General features: G+C 38.5%; 1 protein-coding gene across 3 annotated transcripts in view; it reads right to left on the bottom strand.

Annotated features, from left to right (window-relative positions):
- Positions 1-14996, bottom strand: part of UFM1 (ubiquitin fold modifier 1) — a 30223-nt gene extending 15227 nt beyond the window's left edge. For 2 of the 3 annotated variants that reach the window (XM_082335482.1, XM_082335483.1), the window contains exons 1-5: positions 14919-14996; positions 14771-14827; positions 13981-14038; positions 8228-8267; positions 7761-7793 (exon numbers count right to left, since the gene is read on the bottom strand). In XM_082335482.1, the coding sequence (XP_082191608.1) occupies positions 7761-7793; positions 8228-8267; positions 13981-14038; positions 14771-14827; positions 14919-14920 (190 nt within the window). In that variant the 5' untranslated portion in view covers positions 14921-14996. Of the gene's footprint in view, positions 1-2026; positions 3333-7760; positions 7794-8227; positions 8268-13980; positions 14039-14770; positions 14828-14918 lie in introns of those variants that run through there. The other variant, XM_082335484.1, reaches the window with a different exon arrangement.
- Positions 14997-15951: the final 955 nt, after the last annotated feature.

Raw genomic sequence — 15951 nt, 5'->3', positions numbered from 1 at the left:
ATTCACAAAGGTTAACATTAGCCCCTGCAGGCTAATGCCTCAATGGCTTTCTCTAGTCAGTAAAGAGAGAAAGGCTCCTCCAGAGGGCGATTCAGAACTGAAGATTCATTTAGCTACTCTGAATCTCTCTCTGGAGGAACCTCACTTCCATTAACTTCAGAAACAGCCTGTAGAGATTAGCCTCAAAAAGATCATGCAAGCCTTTGTCAATACTCCCCAGTATTTACCTTCCATCATTAGGAACAGTGGCTGAAATTCACTACTGAGATGTATAGTTGGGCACACTGTATTTAAATCTGAACACTATGCATTGCACATGGACTGAATTTTACCCAGCTGGAGCTTAGCACTCCTGCCAGAATCACTAAAACACAGTCTCCACAGTGCTACTAGGATGACTGCAGGACTTAGTTTTTTCCACTGCCCTATTAAAGTGCTCCATTTGACGGCCACCCGCATGCTGCCATGCAAAGGACTTCTGTGCCCCCAGCACCTTCAGAATCCACTAACATTCACCAGTCGTACTGGCACAGCTCCTTCTCTTGCTCCAACTGCTCACTGTATCACTGGAGCAGCAGCGGGAGCTGGGTTTTCACCATCAACCTAAACACAAAGAAGACAAATTCTCAACTTTTGAGACCTGCTGTCAACAACTTCTACAGTTATTATTTAGTAGCAATAAGAGAGGAAAATGGTCTTTTAATCTCAAACACAGAATAAAGTCAGATTTTGTGGCTTGGGAACACAAGGAAGAAAGCCATAGCACTAACAGAATATTATCAGGGCCACTTCCTGAGTCTTCCAGTTCTTCTACACTTCATCAGATCATTGTGCTTCCCTCCCTGCAAAATTTCCATGATATCTTCAAATTCTATCAAATAATAGATTTGAGAAAAGCAAGACTTCTATAATGTTGTATAAACCAAAAGAATGATTACAGCTCTTCAAAAGTTTTGGTGGGACTTTTCACACCAATGCTTTATGATTCTGCCAAAATTTCTCTTCACAGAATATCTTTGTAATATAAACCAGCCATCCTTTTACAAATGTAAAACAGAAAAAAACACCTTTAAATTGACTTAGGCAAAGCCGTGACAAAGTTAATCACAAACAACCGAAGTCTGTCATTTAACAACAGTCAAGTTATAACCAGAGCCAAAGACAATACAAACTCCAGGTAGAGTTGATTTCCAAAGTATGCCTTAAAGTATGGTTGGACAAACCAGTACCAGTCTGAGAGTACAGTGCTCTTTTCACAATCTCATGACAACTCCCAAAGTCTCGTTCTAAACTTAAATTTCTCCTACACAACTATGTCAAACATGACTTGGACATAACAAAATGAACTTGTAAACCTCAAATCAACTTGCAAACATCTGCTAAGTACATTTTATCACTGAAATCAAGCCTCTTCATCAAACGGAGAAGTTATGTTCAGATTTTAGAGACCATAGTGAGACAAAGGTGTAATGAATACAGAAAGTACTATGAAGACCAGTCATTGTTACAAATGAACAGATCCTTTGCACATTACGTAAATTACTTGCAATGCAGTATGTCAAAGAAATACTTTATGCTACCTGTGTTATTTCCTAAGTAACAGTGTAAGAAATGTTAGCCCCCATCTGAAATTATTTTTACATAACCCTCCTTTACATAAACATCAGTTTCAAAATGCATCTAACCATGATGGCCTTTTGAAAACTATATTGCACCTTTAGACAGGGGGGAAAAAAAAGGGTTCCTGTTTGTTATATTCCAGTATCAGGTGTTTTTTCAGGTATTCAGTCATGAGATTTGCACACAAAAATTACAAGCAATTAATTTGGCTCATCCTAATTATATTGTGGCATTAGATTGATAGAAACTATGCACTCTGGCCTTTAAGGGCAGTGTTCTGTAGAATTCTGCATAATAAGAATCTTTTGGCTTGAACTGAATCTCAAAGCATGTTGATTAGAAGGTTAAAGGGCAGAGTTTTTAATTATTGTCAAAATCTAATTAAGAATATGAGAGAGGAACAAAGTTTGCACTTTTTCATATAATTGTTTATTAAAATAAAGGAAAATCCAGAATTTTACTCAATTTACACCCACTCAGAAGGGCATTTTGTACTTCTGCACTATCTGACATCTTATCTGAACATCCTTCTAGAGCACGGTTATTGCACAGGACAGTTGTATTTGTGACAATACTCATTTAACCAAGCACTACGTTGCCCTTTGTTCTTTCTGTTAAACTCAGTCGGACAGAAAAAATGCAACAGGGTAAGATTTTGCCAGATATATTAAATCACAAAGTAGATTACCAGTTCAAGAAAAGCAGCACTTTCTCTAATTAAAATACACAACTGATAGTTTACCCCTGGCAACTTATAAACAAGAAGTATATAATTTGAACACAAACATTTCAGTGAATTCTACGCTGTTTCCCATGTAACACACAGTAACAAAACAAGACTTCTAGAAAGAACCAGTATTAGTTAACTAAAAAAGGAATGGCATATTCGACCAGTACCTACACATTCCCAAATTACGCTGCAATCCTTCTCAGCTGATGGCACTTCATGTGAGGAGATCAGGTCTCAAATTCACTGAAACTGCATTTAATTTAAGTTCACAATACCTCAAATGAAGTTTTAACATGCGGAAACCTCTGTCTTCTCCTTTATCTAAAATATTTGCAGCAATTAAATCTTACGATTACTTTGGAACATTTGTCAGTTATTTACTAATTTGAGTAATAAACCCCTGAAATTTCCCTTTTATTTGAGCTTAATACTTGAACCACGTGAAAACTGTTCCTCTAAACATGGAAGTAAGTTTAGGAAAAATAAAAGGGAAAAAAAAAAAAAAGAAAGTTTTAGTACTCTGTAGGAACAATTTCTTTGTAGCAAAATCGTAACACAGTTCCCCCTTCCACAAAGTAGGCCCAACAATATCCAGTATTTTAAATATCTATTGATCGTGGCTGTGTGTTTACCCTTGCGGTGTCAGTAACACCTATAGAGAAATCCATCTTTCTTTCAGGAACATAACATGGAATCAGCCCATTCTTCTACTAGCCAAGGAAGAATCAGTGCATAAGTTAATATATTTTAACAAGAAAATGAAACCTGATCTTTGTTTAGAAAAAATAAAATCCTGGGAAGTAATTTTTGCTAGCTTCAAAGAAGGCCAATTCATTAGTTGCATTTTGGAGTTCCAAAATAAATAGACTTTTGCTGCATGGCAACATCATTTATTCCAAAGCTTTCAGTAGACGTTAAGAACTCCCAACTCGATCTCTGGGAATAATCCGTAGATCTGAACCATGCTTTAGAAATACATTTCCTAAACAAACAAACAAAACAGAAGGTGTTACCAACCAACCAAATAAAAATGTTACCTGAACAAGCATAAACATTTAAAGAATAATGTTAGGTCAGTGTTTAACATCTTTGTAGTAATTCTTCTAATATACCAGAAATATATTCTCTATGTTTCCACGGAATTTCATCTTATCCCTCTTAGTCCAAAGAGCTCTTATTTTTAAATAAAAATACTAGACCCAAAGTCAACCAGTAAAACTTGCAAGCTCTCACCTTTCAAACTTGCAGTTCCAGACTTGAATGTCTGATTTCACTTATATGCCATCATAATTTCAAGACGAGGAAATTAAATTTTACTTCTCCATAATTATTTTTTTTATCTTGAGGACATTCATGCATATACTAATTTTTAATTCTCTCCTTCATTTAGTATTTATCTGCTTCTAACTTCAGAACCTCAATCTGTACTTTTCTTTTAGGAAAGCTCTTCACATATCCATGCATAAGTCAGTCTCATTTTAGCATTAAAAAAATCTTGAACTTCATTACTGTATAGTCTTAATCATGATAGTCTTTTCAAGAGGACACAGTATGAAAATTAGAAGTTTCTAATACTTAGATGTCTAGAATATTTTCTGCATGTATTCAGGATTGACATTCAGGTTGCTGTTTTCTTCTATTAAATGTAACATTTGAAAATGAAACCACATTGCTAAAAGTGATGCATTATTTAATTACTATGTTGAACTTTTTTTTTTTTTTAACTTCATACTGCTACTGCATGAAATAGGCTATATGCAATTCTACAATATCAGGTTTTAATAATATCTACCTATTCTTTTTCATCTTTGTGTTGACTTGTAAAAACAGAATAACTGTATTTCTTCCCCAAGCCCCCCATTTCATGGATGTAGAGCGCTCTCATAAAAAAGATATTTGACATCTGTTCAAGTTATTAGCATATTGGAACAAAGCCACCCTTTTTCAAACTTCACTTTTCCGGCACATGGGTCATGATCAAAACCATTCGATTTCAACATAACAAGTATTAGAAAATCAGTTCAAAATAATGTGTTATCAGAAGATGTTCTGGTTTTAGAGATCTGCTACGAAACATACTGAAGAGATCTATAAAACCCACTGAACGCAAATCTGTCACACCAGCAAACCAGAGAACCAAGCTCACCAATCTAGATGAAAAGTATCCGTATTGCAATGGCCATCATAAAACTCTTAAAACTTTAAAACAGGCCACAGCTGCATCTCATGCAGACAGCAGTTCACCCCACCTCTCAGTCTGTTTCCATCATTAATATCAGTGGCTTTATTAAAGTTATGGCATGCTATTCCCTGAACTATTGAGGATTTAAAATTGAAATCAATACAGGAATTAAGTGCTAAGCCTAGGTTTTTCAGCTTTCATTTCCCCTGCTTCATGGAATCATGTAGGGAGAATGAGAGAAAGTCATACTTGAGGAGTACTTTTATTCAGAAAGCTGGGGAAATAGTGGAACAGTACAAAATCTCTGAAATCGCCAAGGATTGCTAAGATTTTATTCCTAGATCATCTTATTTTGGGAAGTTTTTGAAGACTAAAGTGACTGTCCAATCTACAAGAACTTTTAATATATGCAAAAAAAAAGAAAAAAAGAAGGGGGGGGGGGGGGGAAAAGCACGTTTTACCCTACCAAGTTTCTGAGATATAAATTAATAAGGCTGAACGTAAGGTTATACCTAAACTACATAAGTTTACTTGTAAATTGAGGAGGGATTTTGGTCTGGGTCTTGCATTTGGCATAGGTCATTTTTTGGTTGGGTTTTTTTTGGGGAAGGGTTGGTTTTTGGGCTGTTCCCCCCCCCCCCCGTTTAAGGGCAACATCACACAGCATTGACAGGGCAATGTTACCGTCTAAGTTAAAAAAAAAAAAAAAAAAAAATCCATGTGCAATCCATGTGCCTAATCTTACATTTGCAGATAAGATTAAGACTGTGATGAAAACATTTTGCACCTAGATGCTTTCTAGATTATGATTATGATGCTCACCTAGATTATGAGATGCTGTCTTATACTACTACTGAATAATTCCTCAACGTTTATAAGAACTTAGGAGAGGTAAAGCAAATCAATTGGATATATGAATTGAATATGCATAGCTGCGAGCATGATGAACTACCATATGGATGTTGTCCAGGAGTCAAGTAGTCCTAAATGCATTTACTTTGCAGGATTAAGCTACAAGTAATTTGAGCTACATAATACAAAACGAAAGTATACTTTTGAGGAAGAGAAAGAGCATAAGCATACCTTAACTTAAGCAAGTGACTTTATCTGTTTTGCCTAAGTATTCTTGAGTGGTCACGTGAAAATGTGGCTTTACATGTGGGTGATGATCTAGTAGCTAAACTAAATTATTAGTTTTATTATCTGTTTTTAATACACTCGGTCATGGGACCATGATGAGGACAGCATAAGCTGAGGTGTCTGCCTGAGGCAGTACACCTATCAAAGCATAATCCTGGTGTCCTAAGGCAAGTCCAGGAAGGACAGAAACCTCCAGTGGAGCAGAAAGCCAAACGCTCACTTGATCTTCATTTTCAAATGTTGTTCATGCAATCGCAGACCTCAGAAATGGGTCACTACACTTAAATGGTTCCTTTTACGGCTCCAAGAAATTCCACAAACTAATGTCAAGCAATTGCTCTTCTAACCATCAGATACTATTACGTGCTCTGCAAGGATTTACTTTATACTAGTTATCCTACATAGTTAAGTATGCTGATAATAACTTGTTTTCCTATTCTCTCTTTAGATCTGAAAAAAACTCGTTTGGTATCTTCAATAACAACTGGCAGACAGAGGGCATGAATGAATGAGACCTGGCAGAGATTTCATGAAAAAAACAGAGAAGTGGCAAGTCTCCATCAACTGTTCATCATGTTTGCAAGCAGGAGTAAAATTAGATTCACAGTTTTCACTGGATGACTGTGTTCCACAAGCACTAAAGCCATTTTTGTTATTTCTTAGTATCATAGAATTGTTTAGGTTGGAAAAGACCTTTAAGATCATCAAGGCCAACCATTAACCTATCACTGCCAAGTCCACCACTAAACCATGTTCCTAAGCACCACATCTACCCGTCTTTTAAATACCTTCAGGGATGGGGACTCAACCACTTCCCTGCGCAGCCTGTTCCAGTGCCTGACAACCCTTTCGGTGAAGATGTTTTTCCAACCTAAACCTCCCCTAGCGCAACCTGAGCCCATTTCCTCTCGTCCTATCACTTGTTACTTGGGAGAAGAGACTGACACCCACCTCACTACAACCTCCTTTCAGGTAGTTGTAGGGAGCGATAAGGTCTCCTCTGAGACTCCTTTTCTCCAAGCTAAACAACCCCACTTCCCTCAGCCGCTCCTCATAAGACTTGTGCTCTAGACGCTTCACCAGCTTCATTGCCCTTCTTTGCACACGTTCCAGCACCTCAATGTCCCTCCTGTAGTGAGGGGCCCAAAACTGAACACAGTACTCGAGGTGCGGCCTCACCAGTGCCAAGTACAGGGGGACGATCACTTCCCTGGTCCTGCTGGCCACACTATTCCTGATACAGGCCAGGATGCCATTGGTCTTCTTGGCCACCTGGGCATGCTGCTGGCTCATATTCATAGTAGAAAGTAATGAACATTTCTTCCCTAACAAGATACTCCACTCCACCATAACTCTTGTCTCAAATGGGTCAGGATTAGATTACTGTAATAATTTCCAAGTTAATTTAAAAGTATAGTGTTCCAGGAACAAGTTCACAGAAGCCTGCTTCCAGAGAACAGACCATTATTAGTACAATTCAACATCTGTGCTACGTTTCCCTGTATTTCAGGAAGTGATGGGGAAAAGCTTTACACTTTTCTGTGACAGAGATAAACTCCTGTCTCATAGCAAGCCTCCACAGTTGAAATCAGGTTTCTCACCTGGAGTCCCTTGGTGAGAACAAGAGGGCTATCGACAAGAAGATCCTCTCTTCTTGAAAACATGCTTTCCAAAGCACCTAGAGTTCCTGCTCTAAAACTGCATACTTTTCTTAAACATATATCGTCAGAAGTGCTGCTAAAATAGCAAATACTACTGGACTAGGTATAGTGAGGAAAAAAATATAGCTATTACTTGTTATTTTAGTAACATGTAACACAGTATTGCTCTTTTAAACTGCACACTAAATAGCTAAGGCCTGAAGATCAGAAGTGCCTCATTGTTTCACAGATCTAAATAACCAAATGTTGAACCATAGTTCTGTGGATTTAACCTTTTACACGCTACACTGGCCATAGTTTCTAACTACTGGGTAATGCTTCTCCCATATAAGAAATCAAAATATAAATCAACCCCAAGTGCTATACATTAGTTTAAAATAAAAATAACTGAGGTTTTTAGTACTAGGCTTCATAAATAATAACTTACCTGCTGTCTGTGCAGGGTTTATTCCTATTCCATCTAGAAAAAAAAATTACAAAAAAAAAAAAAAAAAAGAAAAAAAAAGAGGGGAAGGTGAAACAGACATAATACAATTTACTACACTAAACTTACAGCTCAAAAAATGTAATATACCAACAAGATATAATTGTTACATTAGGTCTTCAAGCAGCTCTTTCCTATAATCAAAACTAGCCTTATCACAGGAGCTAACAAGAAACCTTCAGCACAGAAAATCCATGCTATATGTTAGGACAAAACCAAATAAATAATATTAGTGGTTTAATACCTTCATCCCATGCATAAGCAATTTAAATAATGTTGCAATACTATTAAATTCAGTTTGCAGTCTGTAGAGGTTGTGAAAGAAAAGACAGTTTTGCTTTTATCAATACCTCTTCACTGAAACAACAATACAAAAACTATTAAAAAATATATATAAACTATATTCTTACCATTTGTTATAATGGCACTTGTTGCTGCAGGAACTTTGAACTAAAGGAATTAAGACATAAAGGAAATAAGATTAAAGGAAATAGGACAAAATAATATAAGAAACATAGTTAAAGCAGAAAATATATGGGGAATATTCAAAGCAATTACAATTTTAGCTGGTTCAGGTACAAAAAAATTATGAGAAAAGATTCCCCTCAGATTTAGAGATATAGAAAATAAAGGTTTAAAGTCAAAGTTGATTAGACACCTCAATACAGAATGTGAAATTTGCAGTACTAAACAACTAATTAAATCAAATTATTATTACTTATTAGATAAAATATAAAAGCTAAGCATTCACAAAGTTAAGAAATATTAGTTCTTATTATACTAAGTAAAGGAACACCTGAAACACGTATGGAAATGAACTTCTAAGAAGCATACCTGTTATGTCTAACAGGAGTTAAACCAGAACTAGCTTGAGCTAATCTTGGTTAATTTTGACCTATTTCCTAGCTTTCTCCCTGGCTCTACTGGGACCTCGCCAACTGCACTGCTCTAAGAGAAGAGTTCACTCCAAGACTTGCTTACAAAAAGAAGCACTAACAGCACTGCATCAGATCTGGCTCCCTCCTCAGATTTCTGACACCAGCCTAAGCAGGCTTTGTACCTTCAACCACCACCCTGTGTCTCCACGGTACCCCACCTCCATGCTCATCATACGTGGTCAGTTTTACAATATGAAAAGCCCTACTCAGCTGGGGTTGCATTGCATACAGGCTTCAAACTATTTCAGAAAATCTGAACTGAGATGGGGAAACCAAAATTAATTATTTCTCAGGACTAGAGGGAGACAGGCAGGGCCAGAGAAAAATCCTGGACTATCTGTCGAACATGGTTGGACCACACAGGACAGAAAGGGTAGGATGGGTGCAAGTCAGTCAGTCGGTCTGAGGACCAAAGGTTGCTCCTTGGGCTTCCTTTACTTAGAACAATGAACAACCCCTAAGGTAAAAGACTGGTGTCTCAGCAATGAGCAAGCATCAGTGAAACCTCCTCACAAAGCACTTCATCCTCCTCTCTATATTTCATAAGAAAAAGGGCAGCTAACTATGAATGCTAACACTGAGTGCTTCCCTGGAAGAACTGCAGAGCTCTCCCATCTGCTGAACAAGTCACCTCAGCTGTGCCTTTCAGTGGCGTTCACTAGTTGTGCTTCCCTCATTTTTTGATTGCTCAACTTAAGATGTCAAGGTCTGATTGCAAAAACACTGTGCATTAACAGCAACAGCTAAAGCCCACAGAAACCATGCTCGAATACAGTACTTAATTATTAATATACTGAAAAACTGGCTCTTTTTATCTCCAGACACACAAAATTAGCGATTTTTTTTTAACTTATTCTCTCAGCTTTTTATCCATAGCAGGTAAATCATGTCAAATCCTCATCTTGCAGGGTGACATGAAAACAGTAATTTCTGCAAAAGACAAGTTGGATACCAGTGTCATTGTAGGAAGGCCACGAGGAAAGTAACAATTTGTCTTCACAGCAAGATTTGAATAATGAAGTTGATAAAATAGGAGCTACATATTTAACAGTACGAATGTAAAAAATAATATGCCATCTCATAACAGCTAATGTATACATATATGCTGAAGAAAGCAAGCCTTCATTCTCGAGTTCACTAACTTTGGGAATCTTGACTTAGCAGTCTAAGGAGAAATCTTTTAACTGGTTTGGCTTATGTGGGTTTTGGGGGTTTTTTTTACATAATAGGAGAAAATGAATTTATAAGGTTTGAAGAGCGGGATTAATGTCAATCATATTAAGTCCTGCCTCCTAGAATGAGTTCATCTCCAATTCAAAAAGTAAAAGAATAAAACATAAAAAAACCCTGAACACCAGGAAATATATGTTTAACTTAAGTATTAAGTTATTTTTCAACAAGCAGGTTTCCATTGTAATTAAGTGACACCGTGGATCTTTCATCCTAAGTCACCTGAAAAAAACCAAAAATGTAACTTCTAGAATGTTAAGTGCCTCTTCTCATTTCTTCTCTGTCTCTTGCATCTCTCAGTACATGAAAGGGATGGATCATTCACAGGAGGATGGATGTCTCTACTCATTTTGTGTCGTTTTTCTTTTCAGTAGGACAATCTATCTGATGCCAATACACTAGGTGCACGACAACTGTGGGGCAACCAGTCAGTGAAGCACTAGTTAAGATTCTCTTATTGCTTCATACTGTACTGTTAGAAGAGAATAAAATACTTTGTTATCTTAGCCCAAAATACTGGGTTAAACAGCAATAGTTGTCAGCTATATACTCAGCACACGAAAATCATCACAAGTATAATACAGAAAGGGAAACTACCGTTGGAAATAATTACACATAATTTGGTGCAATATGGCTCACTACTTAAATCAAAAATCCTTCCTGTGGCTGCTAAGCATATGTTTCCCATGCTGAAAATATACAAGCTTTCTGTGGTACAAAGTCAAATGGGTACTCAAGTAGGAAAGAAGTTCTGTATTCAGCAGATAAACCTTGGCTTGCTTTGAAACCAAATTGGGTAACATCCAGCCCCAATCTCACACACCTTAAAGAAAGAGATTGTTTGCTTTAAAAACCTTATAAATTGATAACTGAGGCTTCCACAAAACTTATTTTCTCCAATGCCAGGAAATACATTTGTCGATATCTACAGTCAAACCATAAGGAAAAGATGACAATCATAGTCCAACAATTATATCCCTTTCTCACTTTCTACAATGATGACAAAAATCCTCTACAGTAATAAGCTCATCTCCTTTTTGCGCAATGAATAGTAGATAAGTGCATTAAACCATAGTATTTTAGCACTGATCCATCAGGAGTAACATTAGAATAACAAAATAACAGTTTCAAAAATATACATGTTTATGAAAGAACAAAATTTAACTTTATTTATGGACATGGATAACTATTTTAGTAATAATTCCACAAATGTAAGAGAGGTTTTTTGTAAGTATTGTGCAAATGCACACCTGAGATATGTACCAAGTAGCTCTAACAGATGAAGGAAAAAACCCAATAGATACCACACATTGTAAACGAGCCATTAACACTGTCACAATAAACTGTGACAATTGCGGAAAGAACTATAAATAGATAAAAACTGAAGAAATTACTGTTTCCAATACTCTACGTTTCAATTTACGTTTTTTATATAGAGTCCGTAAGACAAAGAGAGAAAATAAAAAATAAGGAAAGATTTAAATTTGCATTATCCAAATTATCACTGCCAAATGTATATATTGGGAAGAGCTGGGACTGCTACAAATGACTGAGACTTCCTGAGACCTCCACATTTAATGATCCAGGTTTTTTTCACTTCCAGCTCTGTCATTCATAAATTGTGTACAATGAACTTTCACGTGTTACGTGATGTGCTAGAGATGACAGAAAAAAAAATCTGTTACGTATTTCAGTTATTTCCAAGAAAAAAGAAAAGAAGGAACACATCTTGTTTTGTGCAATGAAAGTAATTCAGAAAACTGTAATCTTTGACAAAGCACTGTGACTGAAACTTGATATATAAGACGACCATTCTACACCATGGCTACAGTTCTACTGTTCCAGGAGAATTCTGGTTATGATTTGGCCAAAATTTACGACTCTGAAAAACGACTCAGTAGAAACTTGCTAAGGCTAAACAGGTGAAATTTAAATCCTTCTCTGTCCCGAGAGCTTTAATCACTGAGGAGATAATGCACTTTCCCTGGAGACCAGCTAACATCTTTGTCCAAAATCCAGGGCTACAGTTTGATCTTTTCTTTATGTGTTTCATACAAGGTACTGTGAAACTGGTATCTGAATCACGATACACAGCATAAGTTAAGCTGTGCAGTTCAAGGAACAAAAAAAACATTTATATAAGAAAAAAAATCCGTCTCATTCTTTTCAATGCCAGTTCACAAAGGATCAAAGGAGCTTCCTTCCTGGAGAAGAGTCTAACAGTCTTTTTTGCTCTCTGTTTACAAAGCATTTAGTTCTGCCTGGTCTCATAGAGATGTAGAAAGCTTCAGTAACACATCAGCAACGACAACTAAAACCAGCGCCATATTCTGAAAAATCAATCATACGTTCATGTTATTAATTTCTATTTAACACTGACACAGGCTAATAAAAAAGTGCTTAACACTGTTTTGTGGGAGGAATTAATAAAGTGTTCCTTGTATTTTCCATTTTCTTTAAAAAAAAATGTTTATTGTATAAGCATTTAATGGAATTACTCTAGTGAGCATTAAAAACACTGGGCTCTTTTACATTCCATCACACATTTTCAGTCTGTCATGAGAGCCTCCAAAACACGTCTACAATTACTCTATAAAACTGTGCTGAACCAGCGTGGTCTGAGGTCAAATAGCAAAAGTCCCATGGATGCTCAAAATACATCAACTAAAAGAATGGTTTGCTAAATGTGAATATTTAAGTAATTAATTCGTCTCTAAATCACAGAGGACCCTATCACCAACTAACACCGTGGTTCCACGAGTAGGCAGTTAACAGGTTTGATGGCAACCCTCCCACCAGAAGTGGCCCTTCACTCCTGGTGTCTCCAACTACTCAGTCCCACTCCAGTCTTTCCTGGTCCCTCAGACTATTAGACTTTTCAGTCTAGGTCTCTATGTATGGGTTGTGTGGGCACAGCTGCATTAGTTCAGATTAAAAATAACTGGGAAAAAAACACAGTAAAAAAAGGCAATTAAATCAGCAAATATCTTTAACAGCATTTATTATTCTGTACATTGTTCTGTTCAAGCAAAGTTACAACAAACAAACAATCCACAGCCTGCCCCCACAAGCTGTGTTTCCAGTAAGAACTTCTGTCACATAGTGGTATAATACTATCAACACAAGGCGACTCAAGACATGTAGTCCATTATCCTTCCTAATTATTTGTTTTATTACAATTCCAACGCTTGAACAAATGAAATTTTCAATCACCCCAAACTTCCCAAGTTTTCCTAAAAAGACAAAAGGGGAATTGCAAGAACATTCTTAGCTGAAACTGTTTGCTGACTAGATGAAAGAAGCCATCATGCTTTTGAGCACTTTATTTTACTGTTTACACCCAGATGAACATCTCTTTATCTTTGTACACTTAATCTGAAACAAACAGGATGCATCTCTTCAAATACATTACACAGGCAATTTAGGCACCTATTGGTTTTGGGTTCCGTGTCAAAGACCAAACACCCAGAAGCCAAAGAACACATTATCTGAGTCTTATTCACTGAAGTCTGTTTTTTGAATCTAGCCCATAAGCCTAATCTTAATACCTTTTATAATCTAAATTATATGTCCTCCAAAGTCAGAGATTACTGGAACTAAATGTGAAAAGAGTTTAAGAATTTCCTGAAAAATTCTAAAGAATTTTCTGGATATTCTACATAAGCAATTTAAAATAGTAAATATTCAACAGCAACCTTTTAATTATGTTCACTACCATAATTTTTTATGTTATTCATATAAAATAGTTTAATTGCAAAGAAGAATAGGAAGTGTGTCAATACCTGCTGTTGATGTGTAAATTGTACAAGAATTGCCAAGTTAAAGATTCTTAAAGTTTTGGCAGGCCCCCATTGACACCAGTAAAGCTTGTGTCCACATGTATCTAACAAGGGCATTCTTTGTGCTGAATTAACCATTGTATTTTACAATTAAAAAGATTTTGCTTTCAGGAATGTTCAAAAAGTTAAAAACCAACATCATCACTTTCTACTTACTTCTTCTGCAGCAAACTTCAAGACAGCCGTGAAAGGTGTACTTTCAGGCACACTTAACCTGAAATCACAATGTAAGTAAATACGTGACTGTTAAGACAAACTGAAAGCTGTATTTGGTGTTAAACTACTAACTAAAACTTCACTTTTACCAACGGTAATACTCTTGCCAAAGATGTGCGTGTACTACTTTTTTTATTGCCAAAGATGTGCATGTACTATTTGGGGGTGGGTCTCTTCTCCCAAGTAACAAGTGACAGGTCAAGAGGAAATGGGCTCAAGGTGTGCCAGGGGACATTTAGATTAGCTATATGGAAAAATTTATTCATGGAGAGAGTGGTTAGGCATTGGAACAGCCTGCCCAGGGAAGTGGTGCAATCACAGTCCCTGGAAGTGTTCAAAAAACATGTGGATGTCGTGCTCAGGGACATGGCTTAGAGGTGGACCTGGCGGTTAGGTTAATGGTTGGACTCGATGATCTCAGAGGTCTTTTCCAATCTTAATGATTCTATGATATTTAAGGTCTAGATCAAAGCATAAACAGATACACATGGCACTACGACAAAGTAGAAAAGCCCTGACAGCTGAATTAACAGCAGAAAACCGCCTCTCGTTTCACACGGAGGAAGAAAAATGTTTTTTCCCCTCGTGCGAAAGCCCTGCCAAGATGACCGTTAAAAGCCAGGCAGCTCAGGAGCGCCTATGCTCGCGCTGCCGCCGGTTTCCACGGCCCCCTCGCGTCACGCAGTGACAGCGCAGCACCCGCCCGGCCCCGGCCCGCCACGCCACTCACACTTTGTAGGGCAGCCGCGGGTCCGAGGTGAGCGTTACTTTAAAGGTGACCTTCGACCTGGGGAGAGCAAGGAGAAAGCACCGGGTTAGGGCTGGGGGCAGGAGGGGAGAGAGGGGGGCGGTGGGCGCGGGGTCGCTCCCTCCCTCACATGCTGCCGCCGAGCGCCGCCGCCGCTCCCCACCGACACGTCAACGGCCGCCCGGCGCCCGAGGGGGCCCTCGATGCTCCTTCCGCCTCCTGAGCTGCCCGCGGCGCGCCTGACCGAAAAGAAAAAAATAAACGTGCCCTGCCGACAGCTCCGGGAGAGGAAGCGGGAGCGTTCTGCCTCGGATCCCGACTGGTGCGGGGAGGGGAGAGGCTGAGGGGTAGACGAGTTGCACCGGAGAACGGCGGTGAGGATTTCTAATGAGGCAGATGCCCTGGCTGTTCCGCGCTGGAGGAAGGACCCCGGTGCTGGGACCTTGGCGTTTCCGTAGGCGTCGTGGAGCGACGTCGGGCCGGCCCCGGAGGGGAAGCGGAGGGAGCGGGGCCCGGCGGGACCGAGGGCTGGCGGGCGGCGTCCCCCGGGGCGGGCACGGCTGAGGGACATGGCGGGTGGCGGCCTGCGCGCCTCGCAGCGGGCCGGCGGGGTCGGAGGTGTGGGGCCTTTAAACAAAGATGAGTCCCTCTTCTGAGCAAATGCCAACAAGGGACTGCTGGATTTAAGTGTGTGTTTGGATGTAACTGGCAGGTGTATGTGTGCGTCTGTATTTATATATATGTATGTGGTCGTCTATATGTATGCAAACATATACATGTGACGTGGGGGTGGTTCGTCGTTGGGCTTGGTTACCTTGAGGTTTCAAGTCTGCGTTGCTCTCAAACCAAAATGTTCTGCGGGTGCTCGTTGAAGTTACGCAGGGGAAGACAGATGCCAGTACACACCGATTCCCATCCCCTTCATATTCAAAATCAATCACATCTTCCTTGTAATGGGGGAGTTAGAGTTGGGGTTTTGTTTGGGTAGTGACATATACTTTTATGGCAGAAAACCGGCAGTTTCCAGTTTTGTTCATATATGGCTTTTGACAAGCTAATTTCTTTTAAAAAAAATAAATAAGGTTGCATGGAAATGCAAAGTAATTTTTCTCTTTAATGCTTGTTCATCTTAATGCAGGCAATGACTGTGTTTCCAACTCTGG

Source organism: Platalea leucorodia (assembly GCF_965183815.1).
Source record: "Platalea leucorodia genome assembly, chromosome: 2".
NCBI classification, from domain to species: Eukaryota; Metazoa; Chordata; class Aves; order Pelecaniformes; family Threskiornithidae; genus Platalea; species Platalea leucorodia.
Note: the sequence above shows the minus strand (reverse complement) of the source record. Positions and strands in the feature narration are given on the sequence as shown.